This window comes from Leopardus geoffroyi, chromosome D3 (assembly GCF_018350155.1).
Source record: "Leopardus geoffroyi isolate Oge1 chromosome D3, O.geoffroyi_Oge1_pat1.0, whole genome shotgun sequence".
NCBI lineage: Eukaryota > Metazoa > Chordata > Mammalia > Carnivora > Felidae > Leopardus > Leopardus geoffroyi.
In genome coordinates, this window is record NC_059339.1 from 66785382 (window position 1) to 66812704 (window position 27323).

A 27323-nucleotide genomic window follows, 5' to 3' on the forward strand; every position below is an offset into this window, starting at 1 on the left:
CCCAGCAGCAACCCTCACCCAAACCAGGGGCACGAACTAGAGGCACAAGTGACTGATGTAGAACCCAAACGACGAAAAGAGAACAACCGTTTTAATATTTGGAAGTCTGGAGAAGACGTGTATGCAGCTGGAGAGGCCTCTTGTTTTCCATCGGCCTGGGGGGAGGGGCAGTGAGCAAGCGAGCGTGGGGAGACACCGGCAGCCAAGACCTGCCGCCCCAAGGAGAGGTAGGCTATTTCCAAAAGAGGCTCTGATGTGGGAGTATCCTAGGGTCAGCACTCTCCCGCAGCTATGAAACCAGCTAGAGTAACCCGAAGCGTCTCCCCCCTCCCCCCCCCCCCCCCGCCCCCCAGCAGAAGGAAACGGCTGGCATTTCGCACACACAGAGACCGAGGTCGTGACACCCTCCCACTGCTCTCTTTCTCTGAACGCGAGTTCGCGCGTGGACGGGGTGGGGTGGGAAGCGAGCCAACGAGGGGAGAGCTAACTTCTGCCGCAGCTCTGACCTTCCGTGTAAGGTGGAGAAAGAACAATTTGTCTCAGAAAGGATCCGGTTGTGAGTTTCACACACCCAGCGGTTACTGGGTGACTAAAATTCCCTATCCCTGTGGCACCGTCCCGCCCACCTCTCACTCCCCACCTTACCCTGCACTCCTGCGGGGAGGGGGAATGCTTTCCACCTGGAAGCCCTAACAAAAGTTCAGGATTCACGGGGTGATCCTATTGAGTTTTGAGTCCTCCGCTCCTGGGAGCCTCCCCTCCAACCAAATGGCCACGGCACTGTAGATGTGGACGACTCCGATCTGACCCCGTGGCTCCTCGGGGCATTCAGATGGATTTATCGGCAGCTCGGCGGCTCGGAATTCCAACCTGCCCCCCATTGTCACAAGAGAACAAAGTTGTCGCACCCCTCTGGCCCACACTGGGCAGGCATTCTGCTCCCGCTGGGAGATGAGATGCGCTTCGGAGAGCCACGACCCAAACCTAACGCGGCAGTGCTGGAAGCCAAGTGCGGAGCCACGGTCACTCAGCCCGGGGAAACCCGGGCCGACTCTGTGGCCGCCACCGGGGGTTCGCCCGCGGGCTCCGTGCACCCCCCGCCCGCGCTCAGACTTTCTTACCTCTTGATGTAGTTTCTGCCATACAAGATCTGTTGCAGCAAGGTCACCAAGGCGAAGGCGCAGATGAAGATGAAGAGTAAAGTTCGGTTCCCCAACAAATCCCGGTTCGCCGAGGGGTCGGCGTAGCGCATCCTGGCGGCCGCTCGCGCACGGCGGGGCGCGGCGGGCGCCGGGCGCCTGGCGGGCCCCGCAATCACGCGCGGGGCTTTGCGGCCCCGGAGGGCGCGCCGCCGACCGGGAGCCTCTCGGCGCTGTTAGGAGGGCAGGGGACGTGGCCAGGCAAAGTTTCCGCCCGGCAGGGCGGGCACAGGGGGCATCCGAGCGTGGCCGGCGCCAGGGCGGCGGGCAGGGCAGGGCTGGCCGCGGAGAGCTCGGCCGCAGCCCCGGGCCTTCCCTCCGGACGCCTTTACCTCTGGGCGCCCGTGCCGGGCAGCCGCCGATTTCCCTGCGGAGAGGCGACTCCAGGTGCCCCGGGCCCGGGGCGGCCCCTCCCGCCGAGGTGACGACCAATGGGGAGCGGGGCCCGCGCGCCGTCCGCCCGGGCACCCAAGAGCGCGGCGCACCGCCCCCTCCGGCCGGGCTTGGGTAGCGGCCGCCCAGCGCGGCTCCCTGCCCCGGCGGGCCCCGTCCGACTCTCGGCCCGCAGCGAGGGAGCGCGAAGGTTGGCCTTTGGCTCTGCAGATGGGAGGTGGGGGACAAAACACCCGGACAGTCTGGCGAATGACGGGAGGGCGGTGGAGAGGGGGAGGGGTGGAGCGGAAAACGCCGGGTTTGAATCGTGGAATTAAAAAAGAGGGCAGGAAGGGGAAGCCGTGGCGGAGCTGGGCATGCTGGAAGGGAGCATTTGCTTGCGGCGCGCAGGGGCACTGAGTCACCGCGGTGGCCGCGTCCTCGCGCCCGGGAGATTTCTCCGGAGAAAGCGGAGCAAGGTCAGCGGGCAGCCCTTCAAGGACGGCGCGCGCGGCTCCTGCATGCTGATGGCCTGCGGGGCTGCAGCCTGCGCTCCGGACACCCAGATCCTGCCGGGAGAAAATTCCGAGGCTCTACACCCCGGCCACAGGCCTCCTCCCTCCGCCCCCCGCCCCCCCCCCCCCCCCCCCCCCGCCAGGCTGCAGCCCGCGGCCGGTCGTCAAAGACCTTGTTGTTACCAAGACACAGGGGCCCTGTCTCATCCTTAGAACCGCTCGAAAAGCCTAGGTCAGGCAGGCAGCCGCCTTAGGGTACCACGGTCGCCAGAAGCTTTAGTAAGTCAGTAAGTCTGGAAAGGTCTGTGCTTCAGAGTGCACGCCAGGAAAAATAAACAGAAATGCAATGCCAGAGTCGTGCCTCTTCAGAAATCCAAGCCCCTAAATGCACTCCTCTTTTCCCAATCACACCCCGCCCTGCGGGCTGGGCGACAGCCCTGCCATCCTGACACCGCAGTCTCTCGAGGCCTGGGGTGTCACGTGCCAGCGGCGTTCACCTCGCTGGATGATTTCAGGGCGCCGCTTCTCAGGGCCCTCTAGCCGCTAGGGAGGTTCTGGAGTCAAGGCAAGGACTCAGCTCTCGACGGGACTGACTCCAATCGCAGCCAGCAAATAGAACTTTGATGAGGACTCCCCTGCTCCGGCCTTACCCTTTGCTACTTCGTTCTTCCAGCCGGAAAGAGCAAGGAACACGGGGGTAAATCTCGTGATCGGGGATTCATCAATAACTTGGAATGCGTGTTAATTGACAAGGTGGAAGCGGACCCTGTGCTCTCTGTAAAGAGTTTATGTACCAGATATTTAGCTATGAGGTCATAGGTAGGCTTTTTAACCAATTAAAGAAATAACGCATAACCATTTAGATGGCCCATTATTATAATAGCGCCTGTATTTATTTGGTGTCTTACAAGTGCTTGCTCTTGCGCATATCAATTGAATTAGCGCCTCCCAGCCTCTAGCTAACCCACTTTACAGTCCAAAGGATCCAAGCTCTAGATGCCCAAAGTAGCTCATCTAGCAGGAAGTCTTTGGAATGGGAGATGTGACATTTTCTCCCACACAGGCTTCCTGGGAGGCAGACCAGGGCCTCCCCCACCGCCTCACCCCTCACCCAACACTCCATTCTTGCCGTCTTTAACTTCTTAATAATTTTTGAACTAGGAGACCCTGCACTTTGCTTTGCACTAGGCCACACAAATGAGGCAGAGGGTCCTGCGCACCCGTCCAAGCTGATGGAGTACGAATGTTCCACTTGGTTGGTCCTCACCTGTGCAGCTCGTAAGGTACCATCACCACTCCAGGCAAGACCCTCTTGTTTCCTTTCTTCTGCTTGTTCCCCACCCCTATCAGGTACCCGCTCTGATAGTTGTCTTTTAATGCACAGTTCCTTGGAAAAACAAAATGAATCTATTTTAAAATAAGAAATCTAAATGATGCTAAAAATGCACAGCTTGCTGAGATTTCACAAGCTGAACACACCCGTGTAAGCAGCACACAGATCAAGAAACAAAAATATTATCGTCGCCCCCCCCAAGACCCCTCTTCTGCTCTTTTCCAGTGACAATGTACTCAAGAGCCACCACTATTCTGACTTTTAACCCCAAAGATCGGTACGTCCTATTCTTGCATTTTCTACAAATAGAATCATACATTATATATTCTTTCGTGTCTGACTTCTTCCGCTCGCCGTTGGCTAGAAGATTCATCCATGTTGTCGGGCGTGGTGGGCAGAATTCTAAGATGCCCCCGGACATTCCTCATCCTCTCCTAATTCACACTTTCTCCCAGTTACTCAATCAAACGTGAATCTAGGTGCTGCTGTGAAGAGATTTTGTGATGTCATTAAGGCCCAAATCAGTTGGCTTCAAGATAGGGGAGACTATTCTCAGTGGGCCTGATCACATGAGCCCTTAAAAGGGACTAAGCTCTTCCTGGCGAAAGAGCTTCGAAGTATGAGACAGATGGACGCGAGGGAAGTTCTTCATCGTTGGCTTTGCGGACAGAGGAGTCCGCATGACAGGAGGTACGGGCGGCCTCTGAGAGCTGAGAATGGCTCCCGGCTGACAGGCCCCAAGGAAATGGGGGACCTCAGTCCTCTGATCACAAAAAAGACCCTGAGTTCTGCCAACAACCTGAATGAAAATTAGGAAGACGGTCTGAGCCCCAGCCTGTGAGGCCCTCTGCCGAGAAGCCAGATTTAAGACCCACACAGCTGTGAGCTGGTAAGTGTGTGTTGTTTTCAGCCACTAAGTTTGTGGTCTCTTGTTTCACGGTGTTAGAAAGCAAGTACTTTGTGTGCTATCATTTAGTTTGTGGATACACTTCTAGTTGGTTCCATCTTATTTCTGTAGAGAATGTCATGGCTGGACTGGAGCATGGCTTTCTTATCCGTTCTACTGTGGATGGACCCCTGGATAGCTGTCTCCAGGAATTTTCCAGTGTATGCTTTTCGTGACTATATGCATGCATATCTACTGGGTATCACTATTCAGAAGTGAAATTGCTAGATCACAGAAGGTTCCACTTTAGTGATTATTGGCAAACGGCTTCCTGAAGGGCCAGGTTATTTTTTTTTTCATAGGTATATTATTCAAACCTGCCATGACCTAATAGCAATTGGGCCCCACCCTAGCTGACAATAGCATTAACTAGCTAATCTAACAGCAAAAAACCAAAACCAAAAACAAAACCCAAAAAGCAAAAAACACTGAGCCAAGAGCCAAAATAGTCAAGAGAAAGTAACTACTTAACCCTGGGTACTGGCTCTTCTCAACGGCCCCGTCACCTGCAGGGATCAGCAGTGAAGGCTGATGCTGACTTTGGCCACTTGATAGCCGGCAAGGAGATCAGCAGTCGTCCAGTGCGCCTCTGACGACATGGCTCTTCTAATCCTAACGGTGCCTAAGACCTCACCATCTTTATATCAAGTCGGGAATTACCTTTAATGTGCACACAAACACAAGCATAGTCTGTGGAGTCAGAGAGCAAAGATCGCGAAACACGGACGTCTACAGCCCCTGTTGCGGCTATTAATATGGATCCAGGTCCCATTTTAAGCCGAATTTATATTCTGGTTGTGGAATTGCAGCAAACACTCAGAAGGCCTCGCAAACAAAAGAGTAAACACATGCATAGCTGATCACCATGCCAGATTCAGCGAACACCATTTTTATATCCTAATTGCCAGGAACGGGGACAGCTGCATCATTGTTGAAAACACACACGCACGCACAATTAAGCCAAGAACAAATGTCAACACTGGCACAATCTGCTAAATTACTGATAACTGATGGGCATTAGTCATGCTGTGAGCATCGTCTCCCACAGAAAATGAAAAGATTCCTTTTTAAAAAAGACCTTAGAGATTCCTCCTGGTTTAAGGAAGCTGGGGTGTGTACCGTAACGGCACAACCACAGCCTGCCAGATTATGTAAGTGACATTCCAACCATGTGTTCAAGGAGTTTGTGATAAGTACACGCTGTTCTTGTGCCTCTTTATATTTGTGTGAACAAGACAGGCTCCAAGAGGCTGATTCCTGGTTTGGGGACACTTTGTGATGAAGGTGTCTTGCAGCCACTGAGCAGAAATGCCTGGTGATAACCTCATAATCTAGAGAGACGGGGCTTGCCATCGCGTGATCCAAATGCAGACACCGGATCCCGCTTCTTCCGTCTTGCTCTCGGTAGGTTATTATTACAGAATAGAACTAGAATTTAAACCCCCTTGTTCAGTTCCCTCACAAAGTACGAGGGGTCTTCGAAATAACTTATTAAATGATCCCGAACAAGGCTATGAAGTCACGTTTTGGCCTTCACGTCTCCAGCCTGAGAGGGCACTTCCTCTGGTCTTAGCACCACCTCCCGGGGATTCCTCTCCGGCACCTGCCCCGATTTACCCGGTTTGTCTCCACAGGTGGAGACATGCTTCTTGTTATTAACCCACAACGGCTCCTGGATCGCAGAGCGGAAAGACCCATTCCCCTCTTGGGAATGTCACGCTCCCACAGGTAGCCGGAAACAGCTATTCCATTTATAATGAGGTCACTCCGAGCGCGTTTAGATGACACGGTATCTTCTTTGCTCACCTTAAAGGCCAAGCCCTGGGGTAGAAACACTGGGCTCAGGTTCCGCCCTTCGAGGAGCTCTGACAAATTCAGCTGAGACAATGTTTTCCACTTCCAGCCCAGTGCAGGCTCCTCAGCACCTTGGGAGTCTGTAGGATACTAGAATTTCAAGAGGATGCCCTATGAATACAGCTGCTTAGAAATGTTTAGTGTTCCTTAGACACCTGGAAAACGAAAAGGGATGAGTGCCCCACTATGATCATCCATTTCTAATTTTTTTTAATGTTTATTTTATGGGGGGGAGGGGAGCAGAGAGAGAGGGAGACAGAGACTCAAAGCAGGCTCCAGGCTCTGAGTTTCAGCACAGAGCCTGACACGGGGCTCGAACTCACAAACCGAGAGATCATGACCTGAGCTAAAGTCGGACGCTTAACTGAGTCATCCGGGAGCCCCTGATCATCCATTTCTAAAACACCAGAGGAGATTCCCAATCCCAACGCCATGGCCACAGCAAAGTGTGTGTCACTTCACGTCTGTCCGAGGTTCTAAAAGCTCCAGGCTTTCAGTGGATGTGGTGGGAGTGTTCACAATGTGGTATCACGTGACGTGCCAGGGAACCAAGAATCAGTAATTCACAGTCTGTGCCCTTGAAGGAATATATGTGGCAGTGAAGAAGACAGAGCCCTTAGTAGAAGTATGCCTCTAACCCAACTGAGGGCGCAGGGTGGGGAGTGGAGGAGCAGGAGGAAAGGCAAAGAAGGGGTCCAAAAGAGGTGGTGCTTGCCGTGAATTGTGAGGCGGAAGGATGATGAGCCAAGGAGTAGGGCAAGAGGAGCAATGTGGACAAAGCCTGGCAGTGGGGGACACGGCCCCGTCCGCTCAGTGTGGCTGGAGAGGTGAGGCCGGGTGAGTGGGCAGGAGCCACAGCATGGGAGTTGGGATTTTATCGGTGGAACTATTGCAAGACTTTAAGAACGGGAATAATATGATCCGATTTGCATGTTAGTTAAATCCAGCCTCCCGGTCTGTAGAGAGCAGTTTGAGGGAGAAACGCCTGAAAAGGCATGGACGTGACAGCCTCTCTTTTCCCCGGCCGCCATCAGACCCCTCCCCGCTGCCGCAGGCTCACGTACCCGCCCTGGGCAGGCCGCCCCACCATTTCTGTCTCATTGCGGTACTGGTACCGACTGGAGAAGGAATTCTCTGCCCCCTTGCAGGGGAGCCGGCAGAGGGTAGAGGCACAGGATTACTGCCTTATGAAAGCTGTCTCTGTACTCAGCGCTTTTTCATCCTACTCGTTTGGTAGTCATGGAAATCGGGTAGGCGTGGTCAGCGCCCGTCCACTGCACACGCTGCAGTCGCAGAGCTGGTCTCTAGGCCACTCTTTTTGCCACTTTCTGGGGTTCCCTCTGCTCCACAGATTCCCAGCGCAGAAACGCTCTCTTCCTCCTCCCTCTGAAAACCCTGCCTTTGGGAAAGGCTCTGATAGCTTCCATTTATATCCTAGTGTTCCCGATGGAGAGAAGCTTAACCCGAAGGATCATCTGTGCCTGTAATAAAGGTGATGTCCTATGAGAACTGCACTCAGAGCAAGGTAAAGAAACCCACAGGTGACCATCACCTTGACCACATCCTCAGATGTTTTCAGTGCAGTCGAACGGGGAGTGGTTTTCTAGGGAAATACGTACCCGATATTATAAGTAGGAGTTAGTGGAAATAGGATTTGTTTTAAAGGAAATTTCTCGTCAGCCAACAATGTCAGTACTTACACTGGAAAAACAACAGAGTTGATGGAGTCTGCCGGAACGCCCTGGAAACAGATCATCGTTCACAAGTGTGGTCACCAGTGTGACAGTCCGAGCCCAGCCGTGTTGTGGGTTTGCCACTACTCATAGGCCAAGTAGACAGTGTGTATGCCAGGGGTCAGGAAACTTTTTCTGAAAGGACCAGACAGTAAATTCTGTAGGCTTTGTGGGCCATACAGTTTCTTTTGCACATGACTCTGCTGTTGTAGTGTGAACGTATCAACAATATAGAAACAAATGAGTGTGACCAGAGTTGGTCACAGGCTATAGTTTGCTGCCCCGGGTCCATACTATGTGATTTGCAGAGCCCCAAGCAAAAAGTCCTACCCACTGAACTAAGGAGTCGCTGTGGAAGCCATTCCCCCATGTTCAGGCATTATGTCTACAAAGGCCTGTTAAACATGTTAATCTGTCACCCACCATCAACACGTTTGCACAGACTCAATTACCCTTGAAGTACAGCCTGGAGATCCTAGGATGACATTTCCATGCATAAAGTGCCCTCTCACTTTGACCATCTGCTCCATAAATACATGCCCCTGGTCACCAGGGACTACTGAACACATAGATGGGTTGCTTGGTGAGACTCTATCTCACTTCTGGAGACAATAAATTCTTGTGTCCTAGAGGTCATTGTGTTAGTTAAGATCTTTTCATGAAAGTAACAAAGGCCACAGAGAAATTTATTATCCCACATACCAGAAAAACTGGAGGTGGGGCAAGGATCCACAATTGGGTAAACAATATTTTTAGAACCCAGATTCTTCCTATCCTCTACTCTGCCATCTAAAGAATAGGCTTCTTTGTAAGAGTGTCCTCATGGTCATATGATAGCTGCTGTCAGTAATTGGGAAGATAGTAGGAAAGAGAGAGAGAAGAAACCCCTCCAACCTAGACCAGTAATAATCACCAGAGGGATGCCATGTGCTGATTGGCTTACACTAGGTCCCTGCGCCAATCACTGATGAGGGGTTGCTATTCTCCTACTTGGTTTAGTCTACTGAGAACCCTCCCCAGGAGCCAGGGTCAATTCCGGAAACACTCCACATGGCTGCTTACACAGATGGAGATGGAATGATGTTGGAGAGTCAACCCCCACGTGCACCATCAAGAGCAGCATTTTTTTCCACTTACGTTTCCTTTCCTCCTTTTGATGGAGCACTGTCGCTGTGATTGAGTAGTGTTGATGACAAACAAGACAGTGAGAAGATGTGCCCTTCTGATGTCCCAAAAATGTTGTTTCAGAACCATGAAGGCCTGTGGCCCTGTGTCCTGTCCATCTCCCCAAACACACACACACACACACACACACACACACACACACACACACGTTACAGGTTCACTGATGCTAGCATCTCTGACTATAATCACCAAGCTATTAGTGAAAGAAAGAAGCCAGGCAACAGGTCAGCCAAATGACAAGTGTGGAAACAGATTATGTTTATGTCTGAATGACTTGGTGTTTGGCTGCAAAGGCTGTGACATGCTGGAGAAAGCAGCTGCCAGCATGGTGGTGGGAGGGGGCTGCAGGATGGCAGGAAGGAGCTCAGGATGGGGAGTCAGAGGAGACATGCTTCAGGTCACAGCCCTAGGAGCTCAGGAAAGACACCTGCCTTCTCTAACCCACTGGCGTCCTCACATGTAAACTGGAAAACATGGTATCTAGCCCTCAAAGTAGGAGTTTGTGGAGATTAAGTATAAAAATGTAAAAGCATGTTGTAAGCTATAAAGCTGTATAACTCTAAGATAAACAGCATTATTTACAATGGCCGGAGATAGAGATTTCACAGATGTTGAGTCTCAACATGTCTCTGAAGGTGGTCAGGTGTCATCAGCGGCCTCCCTCTTCCCCCGTCAGCACTGACTACTCCAAGAGCCCAGAAATGTCTGCTGCCCATAACAGCATCCACCAGACCCGGATCCGCCCCCTCCACTCTCCTCCGACCGAAACTTACCCATCTCAAGTCTCACTGTCCCATCTCCTTAACACACATCTGAAACTAACATAAGGAAGTGTGAAACGGTGGGACAGCACAGCCTTAAGGGTCAGAAACCTGAATTCTAGATCTGGCCGTAACACTAACTAGCCGGCTAACCTGAATTTCGGCTAGATTAACCTATGGGTAACCATGGACTTTGAACCTATAAAATAAAAGACAGTTGTGGTTTTTCTAAAACTTTCTCCAGCGTGGAAACCTAGCTTCAAAGCAAAAACGGTGCTCCGTGCCTGCCATCCTTCCCTCCATCCTTCCTTCCTGCCCTTCTCGGCCTGAATGGCAGCGCAGGGACTTTGCCAAAGCATAGTTTGAAAACCAGTGAGCTAAATGATCCCTCAAGGGCCCATTCATCTTTACAATCTCTAACTCAGTTTCTACTTCTAAGACAAATCACTTCATGCTAATGTGAGAGGTACTATAATATGGTTCCCCCACCTAGAATCATTTTGTATTTAAGTAGGAATTCTCATAGATGTATACTTTTATGAATTAACAAATAAAGATGGAATTTCAGACACCATGAACGTGAAAGAGGCCATTGGGAGACTCCCTGATCCCCTAAAATCACTCGACTTGGGTTATCCATTCAGCTTTCACATAGGGCCTAATTTTGAAGCAGTTAATGGCATTTTTCAGGGTGGTGAGTGACCCAGTGGTGGTAAGGCTTCCCAGTTTTGGACCAGCCTAAGCCTGGGCTCCCATCAGCTCCATGGTGAACCGCGAGGTCCAAGGAAGACAAGGAAAGTCATCGTGTCTTTCACGTGACAGGGCTGGGAGGAGTATGAGTTACAATCCGGTACAGAAATCCCTCAAGTAACAAAGCTTCATATACACATTTTTTTTTTTCTGTGACATAACAGATATTCAGAGGTAAACAACGCGAGGCTGGGAGAGTGGCTCCATTCGAAAAAGTCTTTGAAGATCCAGGGAGGGGAGACCCGTGACCAGTGGTGGGTTCCATGTCAGGAACCAGTCAGCCGCGAGGAGGGGGCAACAATTCCCAGAATTTCAGTTCTGGGATCTATACATTGGTCCAGACTCTCGAGAATTTTACCAGAGTATCTCCAGATTCTTCAACATAACTTTTAATGTCATTTGAATAGATGCAGATTAGAGCTGCATAAGTAATCGTGTATGAACTTAAAAATACATTTGTTCTCAATAACTATATGCTGCAAGGTTCCTATTTTCTTTTTGACCTTTTTAAGAAGTCTAACATATGTACAGAAAAGTACGCAAATCGTGGCACACAGCTCCACGGATTATCACAAAGTGAAGACGCCCGTGTCACTACCGCTAAGAAAAAGGAAAGGAGGAAACTGCCGGTCCCCAGAACCCGCCTCGCGCTCCCCTCAGTCTCATGTGCCCTGTCCGGTTCTTTCCTTCTCAACTCTGTCCTACCCTTGTCTTCTCTTCTGCTTGCCTCACTCCCCTGGCCTCTCAGAAACCCGGGGAGCAGGTGGTGGTGGCAGTGATATGTTGGGGCAGTTTTGCCTTCTGGCACAGTGGCAATAGCATGACTTTGGAGCCACATTTACCAAGATCTAGATCTTAGGTCCTCTGATCAGCAGTTCTGTGAATCCAAGCAAGAGGCGGAATCCCTCTAATACCTACCCAAGCACTGGCCGGTGGGTCAGATCACAGTACTGCAGTATGCCGGGCACCGTGTGCATGGTGGCCCATGTGACCGTCACTGCGTTTTCATTTTTATTCTTTTTGTTGGGCCCTGTGAGGCAACACTCGTTATTTCTATTTCACAGATTAGTGCCAAGAGGCACACTGAGGCCAAATGACTTGCCCGGGGCTGCATAGTGGGTCGACGACACAGCGAAGGCTAGACTCGGAGCTGAGTCTGGGCCGGCGCATGACCTAGAGCCGCAGCCCTCGCGACCCAGAGGAGCTGAGACCAGGGAGGCAGATCGCACGTGCCTCCGGGCCCACAGCCACCCAGAGGCTTGTCTGGCCCGGAGGTGCCTGGTTCTTCAACAGATTCCCCGTCACCCTCATACTTGTCTCAGCCTCGCCAGAAGGTTTCCTAAACAGACACACAAATGCCAACCTTACGGCACCTGCTAACAAAAACTGCCTGAGCAGGAGTGAGTTCCAGGGGTGCCTAATAATAACCACAGACACGGAGGAGTAAATGGCTGGCCGTGCCAAGAGCGCGTGGGACCCTCCAGGACCAGACAGAGTGGGGGCAGTCAGGGTCAAGGCAGCGTCTGCAGCCAGGACAGGGGCGGGGCCTGGAGCTGGCAAACAGGGCACCTGGCGGGAAGACGAGGACAGTGAACCAAAGTCAGGCCCCATCCCGGCCGTGCTGGCAACGCTGGGGCAATTCATGCCATTACCCAACAAACACGACTCGGATAATGACCCTGGGGCAGGCGCTGGGTGATACGTGGCTACAAATGGTTGGGGGGCTCAGAGGAACATTCCTCTCCCCTCCCTAAGGTGTTGAGGCGTTTATTTAGAAGGCGCCAGGTCTTTCCTTATATTAGAGACGTAAGACTGACAAGCAAGTAACCCTAGGAGAGGAGGCCTAGGGATGTGTCCAAAGTGACGTACAGAGGACAAGGATGAGAGCCTCCCCTGGAGGCAGCTGGCTAAGCCCTGTGGCTTCTCCTTGTCCACTCTAGAAGCCTCTCCTCAACTGGCCCCGTCCTGTCACAGCTCCTCACCAGCTCTCCGCAGAGGCTGTGGAACAGCAAAGTCAACAGCACAGGCACTCGCCATGTTATGGGCACTGCTCGTGGTATTTCCCTGCCGGTAAGTCATTTAATCTCCCTTGAGTGACGGTAGATGAAGGGGAGGAGCTATTCTCAAGCCTGCCTGTACACAGGAGGGCACAGGTGCGCCATCCAAGGTGACAGAGCTAGTAAGAGGAGCAGATGGGATCCGGACCCAGGCCATCGGGTCCTAGAGCCCACCCTTCAGCTTCTGTGTTAATGTCACTCTGCAGGGTGCTGGTTCCCTCGATTCTCATGTTCTCTCCGGTGCCACGGAACCACAGGGCCCAAGGCAGGGTCAGTCTGCTCCTGGGTGGCCCCGACTGAGCCCTTCACACCCTTTCAAGGCTCTCATCACAAGGTCCCACCCTCTTCTCAGCCCGGTCTGTAAACTCAGTGTTTGGCACTGAGGCTGGCTGCCTTCCCCTCTGCCTCGCTGCCGGCCACCAGGCTGAGGGTTTGGGTGGCCATCCGGAGGATGCAACCAGCAGCCAGCCTCACAGGCCTCCACCTCTCTGCACTTGCACGGTGGCCCCAGCGTGAGCCAGGCACAAGAGCGGCGTGGCCGAGAGCTTGGGCTCTGGGGTCAGGCTTCCTGCGTTCTAATGTTGACCCAGCCAGTTACATTTTGCTCCCTTGGAGAAGTTTCTTGGCCTCTGTGAGCCTCAGTTTCTTTCTTTATGAAATAGGTTAATAAAAGAAACTCCCTTCCAGAGTTATGCTAGGGACTGAGTTTGAGCCCACTATCACCTACTTAAAAAGGCAGTCAGCTGCATAGGAAGCATTCAGGCAATGTTAGTGCTTACTGTGACCACAACTTGTCAAGCCAGCTCTGAAACCATAAAATCAGAAATTCTACTTTCTAACCACAACTTCCCATTTTCAATTAAAGACATTTTTTTTGATGTTTATTTCTTTTTGAGAGAGAGAGAGACAGAGAGAGAGAGAACGAGCAGAGGAGGGGCAGAGAGAGAGGTTAGACACAGAATCCAAAGCAGACTCTAGGCTCTGAGCTGTCAGCACAGAGCCCGATGCGGGGCTTGAACTCATGAACCGTGAGATCATGACCCGAGCCAAAGTCAGATGCTTAATCGACTGAGCCACCCAGGAGCCCCTGGTCGTCCATTCTTTTTTTTTTTTAAAGAAATTTTAAAAAAATGTTTACTTGAGAGAGAGACAGACAGAGACAGAGTGCGAGTGGGGAAGGGGCAGAGAGAGAGGGAGACACAGAATCGGAAGCTAGCTCCAAGCTTGGAGCTGTTGCCATGGAACTTGACGCGGGGCTCAAAGTCACAAACCACAAGATCCTGACCTGAGCTGAAGATGGACACTTAACCGACTTAGCCACCCAGGTGCCCCTTGGGTTTTCATTCTTAAAGATCTTTTGCCACAGTAGCCTATTCTGCTGTGCTAGTGTGCCAAGGGCTGGAGTCCCCATTCTCCAGTGTACCGGCCACCCCCGGCTTCTTGTCCTTTCCTGCTCCGTTAAGACCCCACGGGTGATCCCTTTACTGACATTCTTATAATTACCCACAATTTCCTCATGCTTGGTCTGTTTCTATTAGGATTAGTTTCAATGGTATATCATAGAAAACCCCAAATAACAGTTCTTAAAATCATTAGTGTATTTTCTCTCTCACATAAAAGAAATCCAGAAGTGGTTAGCGCACAGGTGGGATGGTAGGTCTAAGTGCCTCAGGGACCTGTGCTCCTCTTCTCTTGCTGTTTTTTGTTGTTGTTGTTTTTTTAAGCACATTGTCTCCTTGTCCAAGATGGCCGTTAGAGCTCCAGCCACGGCGTCTCCATTCCAGACAGCACAATGGAGAAGGAGAGCCTCCCCAACCAACACCTTCCTCTCCCATCCCATCAGCTTGAACCCAGTCACATAAGCTCACCTAGTCACTGCTTACCTCCTGTCCCAAATAAGAGGGAAAAAGAGGGAGGACGGTCCTACCACTGTACCTCCCTGGCCAATCCACAGCCAGTGATGATTTCACCATCTACCTCTGTTTCCAGGCTGGCCTGCTGCTGGAGAAAATAACACAATCATGCTGACACACACCTCTGTAGGCTGTGGCTTCTAGCCCAGCTGAGCCCCCCACACTCCTGGACAAGGCCTTTTTTCCTCTCTTTTGCATGCCTCATGGCAGTTATTCCAAGAATTCAGTCACTTTCCTGAAACACTCCTCCCACCCTTGGCTCCCTTCCTCCTTCCCTCTCCCCTGTTTAGATATCCTTGTCGTCCCTTTGAAGCAGCTCTAGCTGCAACCAGAGGTGACCGTTGCCCTGGCCCGAGCAGACCTTCTCTTTCCCCTGAATCCTACAGTCAACAGGAATGAACCGATGAGAGGCCCTAACAACTACCTGTTTCATCTAGAAACTGTGTCTTTAACCACAGCATCCATGCTTCACTCCAAAGGAGACTCCCAGGGGAGGTCAGAGGCCCCAAGCAGGCCGCCTTGGGATGCTGCAGGGGCAGTGGTCCCCCCAGCAGCTGACGGGCCTCAGAACAGAGAGCGATTCCCCCCGAAGAAAGCTCGGCATCCTTTGGCTCCCTCAGCACCCCGACACTTGTGCCAGTCCCTGTCCTGACTTCACAGTGGCCCGAGGGCACCAGGCACACCACCCACCTCTGCAGAGAGGCAAAATGACATGGGAGAGAATGTCAGTATTTCCCCACATTGAGGGGACCGTGTCCATATTCTTCTGGAAACGTCCCCTTCGAGTTCCTGGCTGCTTATCAGGAGCAGGCTGAGTGCACACGCCCCTGGGTTTAGGGGCTGACGGAGGTAGCCCCACCCTTCAATAGATGCAGGGGTGGCCACCAACCCCTCCTGCACAAAACCTTGGTTCCCGCCCTGCTGGGAGGGCGTGGAATTGGGGTGCTGCTCTGGGGGCTCACGCGGGTTCTCGTGGCCCCAGCCGCATCCACCGTCCTCCACCGCTCCCATCGGGGCTGATGAGGGCTGGGGCCAGGAAACGGCTCAGGGGCTAAGGGTTCCTACTTGGTGTGAGAAGTCTGCCTTACAGGTTGCTATAAAAAGGAGCAAAAATAACAGAGGTGCCTCTTCGTCTGTCTTTATGTTCCCCGTTTCGCTTATCACACACATCTTGCAATAGCTACTCATTTTCACATTTTCTTCAGTCACTTCCTCCCTCCAACGTGAATTACCTAAAATAACAACCTCTCAGGGTCAGCCTCAGCCATGCACCACAGGCAGCTGCTCCAGGGTAAGGACTGTGCCCAGAAGAAGCCTCGGGTGACCGCTGCCCCATCACCATCCCCCGGACTCTCCAGCCCATCAGCGGCACCATGGCCTTTTCTGCAGGCGGAGGCAGTGCTGAGCAAGGAGGCCTGGGGACTCACCTCCCCCTGCAGAGGCCGGGATGACATTGGAAACTTTCCTGCTGGCGAGGTGGGTTAGGGGAGCAAGAGAGAGCAGGACACAGGCCATCTGGCATGGAAGGAGCACCTGACCAGAGATAGGACCTGGGTTCTGGCCTAATACATTCTGTCAGCATGCTGTGTGACCATGGGCAAGTTGCATCCCCTCTCTGGGTCTCAGACTCCTCATCTGTAAAAGAAGAATGTGTGAGGGTCCTTCCTGAGCTGGGTCCATGCCCGGAGCCTCTCCAGCATTCGGTCCTGGCCCCTAAATCTCTCTCTTCTCCATCCCTCACCAATTAGGCCTGTCAATGCCTTAGTCAACTGCCTATTCATAATATGTTGTGCCTGGTCTAATGTAGTAGACCCTGGACTGTCCCCTTCCAACTTCCCCCCAGCCTCTAGAGTATGTTCTCCACACTGCCATACTGTTTAGAACCCATCAGGGGCGCCTGGGTGCCTCAGCTGGTTAAGCGTCCGACTCGTGAGCGTTCGGCTCAGGTCACGATCTCGCGGTTTGTGAATTCAAGCCCTGCATTGGGCTCTACACTTACAGTGCGGAGCCTGCTTGGGATTCTCTACCCGCCCCGCCCCCCACCCCACCACCAACTCTCTCTTAAAATAGATAAATAGACTTCAAAAAAAAAAAAAAACGACAACCCACCAGGCACTCTCCACTGCAGTCAACTCTTTAGCCAGGCAAAGATTATCACTGTCCTACTCTACGTCTCTTTCTACAGCTTCCAACCTCATTCACAAATATTTATGGAGCACCTGCTATGTGCCAAGCACTGTTCCAGGAGCTCCGAATACAGCAACAAACCTTCAAGGCTCAGTTCAGTTGTCACGACCCCTGAAAAGCTTTCCCACACTCCTTCATGCCTACCTGCAGGGTGAGTTCATGGCTTCTTCCTCTGTGTGTGCAAGCTGCCACGCCTGTCAGATGGCGATGGTGAGATAGCGGCTTCCTTGCTGTATCACCAGTGGGCATACCTAGGGAAGTTATGTTCCGTTGCTCTTGGCTGAATGTGATGGTCAGTTTTATGGGTCAACTTGGCTGGGGCCAGTACCCGGTATTTGGTTGAACACTATTCTACATACTTCAGTGAAGGTGTTTTTTAGATGAGATTAACATTTAAATCAGTAGGCTTTGAATAAAGCAGATTACTCTTCATAATATGGGTGGGCCTCGTTCAATCAGTTGAAGGCCCTAGGAGAAAAAAGATCCACCTTCCCCGAGGAAGAGGAAATTCTGCTTCTGGACTGCCTTTAGACTAGAACTGCAACTAGATCTCCTCCCTGGATCTCCAGCCTGCCGGCCTGCCCTGCAAACTTAGGACTCACCAACCCCCACCATCACGGGAATCTATTCCTTAAACACACTCTCTCTCTTTATATGCACACACACACACCCGACTGGTTCTGTTTCTCCGGAGAACTCTAATACACTGAGTGAACGATTCTACCCTCCTTCCCCCCCCCACCCCCACACACACTTATCTGATACCAATGGCTAAAGAAGGTGTAGGAGGAGTAGGAGGAAGAGGAAGAAAAATGGATAGTTTTTTCATATGCTTATTAGCCTTTTTTATATCTTCCTTTATGAAGAACCTACATAGGTCTTTGGTTCTTTTCATTATACTGTTGTCTTTTATTATTGATTTATAGGAGGCTTTCAAAATATATTCTGGGTACACATTCTTTGTCAGATATAAGTGGCTTGTAAATATTTCCTCCTGGAGTTCGGTCTGTGTTTTCAATTCTTAATGTTGTTTTTGATTAGTAGAAATTTTTAATTTTAATGAAGTCCAATCTATCCATTTTTTTGTTACGATTAGAGACTTTTGTGTTCTAAGAATGTTTTCTATAGAAGCTTTACAGGTTCACCTTTTGCACTTAAAAATTTATGGCCTACTTCAAATTCATTTTTCGGCATGGCATGAGGCAGAGGTCAAGGTCCACTTCTGCTCCATAAGGACATTCAGTATTCCAACACCATTTACAGAGAAGACATTCTTTTCCCCTGTTAAATTCATTTAGTGTTTCTGTTAAAAAGCAAGTTATACTATATGGGTTTACTTCCAGATTTGATATTCTATTCCATTTATCTATTTAGTGATCCATATGCCAATACCATATTGTCTTACCTATTATAATTTTATATGTCTTGAAATCTGGCAGTATAAATTTTCCAACTTCAATCTTTAAGACTGTTTTTCTTATTCTAGGTCCTTCTGTAATTTCATGTACGTTTAAGGATAAGCTTATCAGTTTCTGCAAAAAGCCTAATGGGCTGATAATTGGGATATCATCTTAACAATATGACATCTGGACCAAATTAAGTCTTCCAATCTATGAGCATAGAATACCTCTCCATGTACTCATACCTTGAGTTGCAGCTATGTTCCGTAGTTTTCAGCATAAAGGCCTCCCGTGTCTTTTGTTAAATTTCTTCCTAATTATTTTTTCTGATATTATAAATAGCATTTTAAGAATAAACTATTCTTAGAACGGCTTTAGATTAAAATGTTTATTAATGTTCATTTATTATTTTTGAGAGACAGAGAGACAGAGTGTGAGCAGGGGAGGGGCAGAGAGAGAGAGAGAGAGAGGGAGACACAGAATCCAAAGCAGGCTCCAGGCTCTGAGCTGTCAGCACAGAGCCCGACGTGGGGCTCCAACTCATGAACCATGAGGTCATGACCTGAGCCGGAAGCTTAACCAAAATTGCCACCCAGGCGCCCCAGAAAAGCTTTAGACTTAAAGAAACATTGCAAAGATAGGACAGAGACTTCCTCTATAGCCCACACTCAGTTTCCCCTATAGCCCACACTCAGTTTCCCCTATAGCCCACACTCAGTTTCCCCTATAGCCCACACTCAGTTTCCCCTATAGCCCACACTCAGTTTCCCCTATAGCCCACACTCAGTTTCCCCTATAGCCCACACTCAGTTTCCCCTATAGCCCACACTCAGTTTCCCCTATAGCCCACACTCAGTTTCCCCTATAGCCCACACTCAGTTTCCCCTATAGCCCACACTCAGTTTCCCCTATAGCCCACACTCAGTTTCCCCTATGGTGAACAGATTACATTAGTGTGGTGCACTAATTACGGTCACAATTAATGAACCAATATTGATATGGTGTTACTAACTAGAGTCTAGCATTTATTAATATGTCCTTAGCTTTTACCTAAAATCCCTCTTCTGCTCTAGGATCCCATCCAGAATGCCATCGTACATTTAGTTGTCAAGTGTCCTTAGGCTCCTCTGGGCTGTGACAGTTTCTCGGACTTTCCTTGTTTGTGATGACAGTTTTGAGGAGTACTGCTCGGGCGTCTTGTAGAATGCCCTTCAGTGGGGTTCATCTGCTGTTTTTCTCGTGATTGGACCGAACTCATTGGTTTTTGGCAAGAAGACCACGGAGGCAAAGTGCCATTTTCACCATAGCGTGTCAAGAGCACATATCATCAACATAACTAATCCCTGTTGATTTTGACCTTGGTCACCCGGCTGAGGTAGTGTTGGTCAGCCTTCTGCACTGCAAAGTTACTCCCCCCCACCCCCTCCATACTAGACCCTTTGGAAAGAAGGCAGTAAGTGCAGCCATACTTAGTGGAGAGTTATGCCCCACATCTCTTAGGGTAGAGTATAAATTACTTGGAATTCTTCTCCATGGGCCATCTGTCCTCCCCCATTGATTTATTCGCCCTCTACATCCGTGGTAATGTATACATTAGTTGCCACCTGTGTCTACTCTTTGGTGAAATTTCTGTTCAGATATTTTACCCATTTGATAATTGGGTTGTTTTCTCATTCTTGATTAAATGTTTACACATACATATATATTGTATTTGTTCTTCCAGATACAGGTGTGTTTTTTGCAAATATCTTCTCCCAGTCTGTAACTCATCTTTTCATCCTTTCAACGGTGTGTTTCAAAAAAAAAAACAAAAAACAAAAAACCAGAACTTTATTTTAATGAAGTTCAATGTATCTTTTTTCCTAGTGAGTGTTTATGGTGTTGACTAAAAACTCTCTGTCTAACAAGAGCTTAAAGATGTTCTCCCTGTTTTCTTCTGTCAGTTTCACAATTTCAGGTATTACAGTTAGGTCTGGGACTCATGTTTTCTTAACCAGGAATTCCTTTGTTTAGAGGCAACTGTTGATAGTTGGCATTTCCATGCAGTTTTGTTAAGCCGATGAGGTTCACAGTGTTTGAGGACACTGCCTTTAAAAATCAACAACGACAAACACAACTGTATTTTTCAGTTGGCAGTTTTAGGCTCACAGCTCAATTGAACAGAAAGTACAGAGAGTTCCCATGCACCCACCCCCCCCCCCCCCGCCTACCCCCTCCCCACATGTACAGCCTCCTCCACCATCAACATCCCCTCCCGGAGCAGGGAAGTGTGTCCCTGTCCCTGCACAGGCACATCATTATCATCCAGTCCATAGTTCATGCCACAGTTCACATGGTGTTGTCCAGTAGATGGTTTGGGATAAAGGTATAATGACATGTATCCACCCTTAGAGTATCATACAGCGTAGTCTCACTGCCCTAAAATTCCTGTGCTCTACCTATTTATGTCTCCTCCCTCGCCCCTATCCTTACCAACCCCTGATCTTTCTACTGTCTCCATACTTTTGCCTTTTCCAGAATGTCATAGAGTTGGAACCACACAGGATGTAGCCTTTTCAGATTGGCTTTTTTTCACTTAGAAACGTGCATCTACGTTTCCTCCGTGTCTTTCCATGGCACGGTAACTCATTTCTTGTCAGTGCTGAGTAAACATTCCGTTGTCTGGATGTGCACAGTTTATCCTTCCACATCTTTATTGATTCCAAGTTTCGGCAATTATAACTAAAGCTGCTATAAACATCTGTGTGCAGGTTTTCGTGTGGACACAAGTTTTCTGCTCCTCTGGGTAAATACCAAGAAGCATGATTCCTGGATCATCTGGTATAAGAGGATGTTTCATTTTGTAAGAAGTTGCCAAACTGTGTTCCAGCACGGCTGTGCCAGCAATGAATGAGACGACTTCTTGTTCTACATCCTCGCCACCATTTGGTGTTGTTAGTGTTTTGGATTTGGGCCATTCTAATAGGTTGTTTTAATTTGCATTCCATCATGACATATGATCTGGAGCATCTTTTCACATGTTTACTTGCCATCCGTATGTCTTCTTTGATGCGGCCTTTTGCCCATTTTTAAATCGAGTTGTTTTCTTCTTGTTGAGTTTTAAGAGGTCTTCGTATATTTAGAGTAACGATCCTTTATCAGAGATGTCTTTTGCAAATATTTTATCCCTGTCTGTGTCTCGTCTCCTCCTTTTCTTTACAATGTCTTTTGCAGAGCAGGAGTTTTTCATTTTAATTAAGTGCAGCTTGTCAACTATTTCTTTCGTGGATTACGCCTTCGAGGTTGTAGGTAAAAAGTCATCGTCATACCCAAGGTCATACAGATTTTCACCTGTGTTATCTTTCAGCACATTTGCCTTCCGCTTGTATTTCTGTGAGGTTGTTGCCTATTTCTCCAAGAAATCATAAAGACCGTGAGGTTTTAAATCTCGGTATTCTCCACAGCACCTTGCATACGGTAGAATGATAGCTGAACAGGCCAGTTTACCAACCAGGAAAAATGAAAGTCTCATAATTCCAGGCTGAACCCTACCTTTCTGGCTCCACAGTTCTCTCTGTACACATGCGGGTAGAAAAATAATGACGCGAGATCACAACAAAATTGTGAAGTCCTGGGAGTCTTCTGTATACCCACCCTCCCTTTCCTATGACCTTGCCACCCTAGGTGGCCTCCGTGGTTTTCTCATCTTTTTGCTTGGTAGCTGTCCAAAAGAGAAAAAAAAATCATCTGTGCTTAAAAGCAAAGCTTATTCACAAGAATGCTTGCCAGTTTCTTTTATGCCATGAAAAGATTTTTCTCTCGTAAAAGAAATGAGAAGCATTAATAACGAGATGAAGAAGGTCTTACGGGCATGTTGCCCTAAAATCATGCCATACCTAGCACTATTCCTGAGGAGTATGGGGCAAGATCTGGGTCTGTGCCCTGAAATGTGTGTCTGTGTGTGTCTGTGTGTGGGTGTGCAGGAAAGAGAGATGGAGACATCAGCTAAGAGAATACGATTAATAGTCAATAGATTGGAGTGTTTACACAGGGAGAAGAGAAAAAAAATGTAATGAGTTGTCAATATAAAAACGATACTAATGACAGTTGTTCAGAACTGCTTTGCCATTTCTAGCAGATTGTCATGCAGTGTTAAGTACAGAAATCAGTGATTTTTAGACCCTTCTTCAAAACCGGTGCTCCCAGGGCCCAACCCCCATTCCACCTCTTCCTCTACTTAGGAGATGTCATTTGAAACAAAGTTTCACCAAAGACAAAGGAAAGAGAAGAGGGACCAGGGGCAAACCGTGGACATGAAAGGTGAAATCTAGAGTAGATAAACTTGTGACTTGGATTAAACTTTTTTCTCCCGTTGTGAAAAAAAAAAGCAGCACAGTACGAGGGTGTGACCCGATATTACAATGCATTACAAACGCTCCATAATGAAAACAGTATGGTAGGGGGGCACCTGGGTGGCTCAGTTGGTTGAGTATCAACTTCAGCTCAGGTGATGAACTCGAAGTTTGGGAGTTCGAGCCCCACATCAGGCTCTCCGCTGTCAGTGCCGAGCCCGCTTCAGATCCTCTCTCCCCCTCTCTCTGTCCCTCCCCCACTCTCACTCTCTCTCAAAAATGAATAAACATTTGGAAAAAAAAACCAAAAACCAGTATGGTAGTGATACTTGAATGAATAGATTACTAAAAGAACAGAATCGAAAGTCCAGGAATAGACCAAAACATGCACAAGCCATTTGGTAAACAGTGGAGACAGCTTATAAAAGAGAGACAGCTACTCTGAATCGTGAAATGATCCTTGACAGGGAGACAAATGAGAAATCTCTCGAATTCTTGGAGGAGGTACACTCTGAATGGGGCCTCTACTTTTTCTCCTTCTACCCATGGTTTTGGGTTTGCCGGACCTAAAATAAAACACAGCACTTGTCGTAATCGTGTGTTCTTTTCTAAATTCAGATAATTTGGGGCAGCTGGACAGCAGGCTGAGTTCCTGCTTCATGAAGTAAGTCTCCGTTCACCAGAAAGCCCTTCAAAGCTGCTTGCCTCGTGCCCTCCGGCCTCAGGCTCCAATGTGCCTCCCTCTGCGGGGCCAGCCGTTCCTGGGCAGTGAGGCAGAGCTTGTCCAGAGGCCAGAGGCCCTTTCCACCCCTCACACAGGCCAAGGCCCAGTTACTGTTAGAGCAGAGAGCAGCTCTCCATGCGGCTACCACTCTGCCTGGCTCCTAGCCCCCGAGTTCCGACTGGCCTGGGGTGCGGCGTGGCCATCACAGATTTTTAACTCCCCTCCAGTTTGTTTCAAGTATGTAGCTAAGGTAGAGAATGACCATCATAAATTGTAAGGCATCTTTCTTTCCATAACGTGTGGTACATCATTCTCTGGTGCTGGGTGGTTAAGTAAGAGAATATATGTAAACGGGCTTTGAAGCTACAGTGAATGTCACCTATTAGTGTCATCAGCACCTGCAGGGTGAGGGCGACAGGATGAATTAGATGAGGCTCTCAGACCCTCGGATGCTCCCATTGTAGCTGCTGTTCGGTGACACGTCGTGCTGGGCGGCAGCCGGGCCTTCAGTTACCAGTGCTGATTTCAGATGGACCGACCTCCTCCATGTTTTTCCTAATAACTCGATTGCTCAAATTACAGGGGTTGTTGCCGGTCCCTCGTGGGAGTTCTCAGGTGAGCAGGCTTCGTGAGCCAAGAAGCATCCCGGCTGCCCAGCCCGACCCTGAGGGTTATAGCTGCCTCTCTCCTTTTCCACGACTGCCCCTCCCCAGAAAGCACCGGCCGATGCTGTTTCTGAAGAGCCATCCATTCCACGACTCAGCTCTCCACACTGCCTCGTGAGGCACCTTTAAAACACTTTTGTTGTAGCCAACTTGGTAATATGTTGTCGTTTTCCACCTAATTATCAGTCTAAACCTAGTTTATTTAAAAATATACGCACTTGGGGCGCCTGGGTGGCTCATTTGGTTGGGCGACCGACTTCGGCTCGGGTCATGATCTCGCAGTCTGTGAGTTCGAGCCCTGCATCAGGCTCTGTGCTGACAGCTCAGAGCCTGGAGCCTGTTTCGGATTCTGTGTCTCCCTCGCTCTCTGACCCTCCCCCGTTCATGCTCTCTCTCTGTCTCAAAAATAAATAAACGTAAAAAAAAATTAAAAAAAAATATACGCACTTTACTGCACCCCAACGTTTATAGCAGCATCATGTACAATAGCGAAGATATGGAAGCAGCCCGGTGTCCATCGACTGATGAATGGATCAAGATGTGGTATGTGTATGTATGTGTACACACACACACACACACACACACACACACACACGCTGGAATATTACTCAGCCATAAAAAAGAATGAAATCTTGCCATTTACAATGATGTGGAAGGAGCTGGAGGGTATAATTTAAGTCAGAAAAATAAGTCAGAGAAAGACAAATACCATGTGATTTCACTTATATGTGGAAAACAGAACAAAACAAATGAGCAAAGAGAAAGGGAAAGGTAGTGGCGGGGGCGGGGCGGGGGGGGGGAGGCAAATCAAGAAACAGACTCTTAACTTCAGAGAACAAACGGATGGTCACCAGAGGAGAGGTGGCTGGGGGGATGGGTTAAACAGGTGATGGGGATTAAGAGTGCACCTGTTGTGATGTATGGAAGTGCTGAATTACTATATTGTCCACCTGAAACTAACATTACTCTGTATATTAACTAATTGGAATTCACATAAAAACTTAAAAAATGTATACGCACCTTATTTTTATTCACTAATTTATATGTCAACCTTGGGGTTTTTGTTGTTGTTGTTGATAGCTTGATCATAATAGTAGACTTTGGTTTCCATAATTTGTTTCATTTACCCATTAAATACAAACAAACCAGTGGTCAAGTAGACACTGAGTAAGTTTCAGTACGGCTTACTAAATAATTTTGGTAAAAAACCACCACATTTGCTAAGTGAAGTAGGCATGGAGATTTGAACTTCACAAAATTCATTCTGTTCGTCATAAAGCAGTTGGCTGGCTTGTCACTTTATTCGGTTAGCCCCCCTCTGCCCTTGGATCCTAAGTGGTCCTGGGTCATAGCTAAATCTGAAGATTGGGACCCTAGGGCAGGGGACCTCAAGGAGAAAACTTTGCAGACCTCCTGCTACAGACTAAATGTTTGTGTCCTCCCAGAATTCCTATGTTGAAACCTAACCCCCAGTGTGATGGTATTGGGAGGTGGGGCCTTTGGGAAGCAATTAGGTCATGAGGGTGGGGCCTTCAAAAATGGGATGAGGGTCTTTATAAGGGGATGAAGAGACCAGAGCTTTCTCTCTTCAGCACATGCTACAATGAAGTTAGTTGACTGCAATCCGGAAGCAGGCCCACAGCCGGACCCAACTCAGGCTTCTGGCCTCCAGAACGGTGAGAAATACTTGTCTGTTGTCTGTAAGCCACCCGCTCAGTGGTACTTTGTAAATTCAGCCCAGAATAAAGCACTTCCTAAATTCTCCTAGGCCAGGATGTCAGTTTTGAGATTGGGTCCATGTTCCTTATTTGTGCAGTGTTCTACTTGGCTCCCTAACAGGACCATGCACACTTATACGCAGGAATCAGCACAGTCCCTTCTCTGGTGCTCCCATAAAACTCAGCACTGCTTTGGGCATAGGCTAGGCTGCGAGTGACTAATTCTTTAACCCAGAGGAGGCTTTACCATGAAGCTGAAGAAACTTAAGCTCCTGGGACCCCTTTAAAGGCCCTGCAAGGGCCCTAGTAATGTGTTTACCTAGTCATATGTATTTGTAACATTTGTAAGTAATGCAACATTTACAATTATAAATGCATGATTTTTTTTAATGGGAATTGTGAAAAATCAAGTGTATCAGAATTCTGGTGTTTTTCAAACACAAGCTATAGTGAGTGGACTACAAACAATGGGTGCATCTGTTTGTGAAGCTGCATCTTTATGCATCTTAACTATCAGCAATAAATTCTGATCAACTACTAGAAAACTGGACTTTCTGTTCTCTCTATAGAAAATATTACAAAATGTGAAAAGACAAGAATATGCAGTAATGTAGCAACAATGTTTTATAGAACTATGTCAAGCAATTAATAAAAACATTTTTTCCCGGGGCGCCTGGGTGGCTCAGTCAGTGAAGCGGCTGACTTCAGCTCAGGTCATGATCTCTTAGTCTTTGAGTGTGAGCCCTGCATCGGGCTCTGTGCTGAGAGCTCGGAGCCTGGAGCCTGCTTCAGATTCTGTGTCTCCCTCTCTCTCTGCCCCTCCCCTGCTTGCTCTCTGTCTCTCGCTCTCAAAAATAATAAACATTAAAAAAATTTTCTTTTTAATTTTTTCCGGACTTTGTGGTATTTGTCAGTGTGCAGTAAAGGGTTAACTCAACAGATTCAGATTGCACATTCCAAAGAAAAGATTCTCACCCTTCAAGGCCTCCCGAGAGAGAGAACTTCTGAGCTCTTGGAATATCCTGATAGGAGGTTGTTTTTAAATACCTGAGGCCTTGGGCCACATTCTATCAGTTTGAACAGGTAGTTTATGCTAACAGTGAGACTGAGAGTGAATGCCTGCTCTTATATGTCCAAAGCCCTGGGCAATACTCTATCAGTTTGACCTCTGGGGGGCTGGAGACTGAGTGGCAAAGGTCAGCTGCCCGGGAGCTGCATGCCCCTGTGACTGACACCTCCCCCCAGTAAAACCCTAGACCCAAGTCTCAGGACACTTTGCATAAGCTGATGCACATCATGGGTGGGAGAATTAAGTGCTGCCCATGCAGCGTCCCCGGGAGAGAACAAAGCCTGCATCTGGTCTCTCCTGGACTCCACCCTCTCTGCCTCTCCCCTTTGCTGGTTTTAATCTGCATCCTCTCACCGTAATAAACCACCACTAGGAACATAACTGCTTTTCTGAGTCCTTCTAGCTTAACACTGAGCCTGAGGGTGGTCCTGCAGACCTGCAACATAGCTTTTCAAATTTTGAACTGCTATAATCTTTTTCATTCTCAGTAAATACCTACTTTCACATCTAACCTTCTATTCTTAATACTGTATTTCCCAAAGAGGGACCTCAAAGTTGTATAATTTTCTTAAAAAAATTTTTTTTTCAACGTTTATTTATTTTTGGGACAG

At 48.9% G+C, this 27323-nt stretch overlaps 1 protein-coding gene and 1 long non-coding RNA gene across 8 annotated transcripts in view; one reads left to right on the plus strand and one right to left on the minus strand.

Annotated features, from left to right (window-relative positions):
- ST8SIA5 (ST8 alpha-N-acetyl-neuraminide alpha-2,8-sialyltransferase 5) overlaps positions 1-1260 on the minus strand; it is a 58808-nt gene extending 57548 nt beyond the window's left edge. For all 4 annotated transcript variants that reach the window (XM_045458288.1, XM_045458286.1, XM_045458287.1 and 1 more), the window contains exon 1: positions 1122-1260. In XM_045458288.1, coding sequence (XP_045314244.1) covers positions 1122-1252 — 131 coding nt within the window. In that variant the 5' untranslated portion in view covers positions 1253-1260. The remainder of the gene's footprint in view (positions 1-1121) is intronic.
- Positions 1261-4169: 2909 nt separating this feature from the next.
- On the plus strand, positions 4170-24104 carry LOC123588062. Of its 4 annotated transcripts, XR_006707675.1 has the most exons (6): positions 4170-4308; positions 4438-4526; positions 5605-5769; positions 7658-7744; positions 16804-16956; positions 23843-24104. It is a non-coding gene; the product is annotated as an uncharacterized LOC123588062 (long non-coding RNA). The 4 variants fall into 4 exon arrangements; XR_006707673.1 differs by lacking the exon at positions 4438-4526 and having other exon boundaries at positions 5601-5769; XR_006707674.1 differs by lacking the exons at positions 4438-4526; positions 16804-16956 and having other exon boundaries at positions 5601-5769.
- Positions 24105-27323: the final 3219 nt, after the last annotated feature.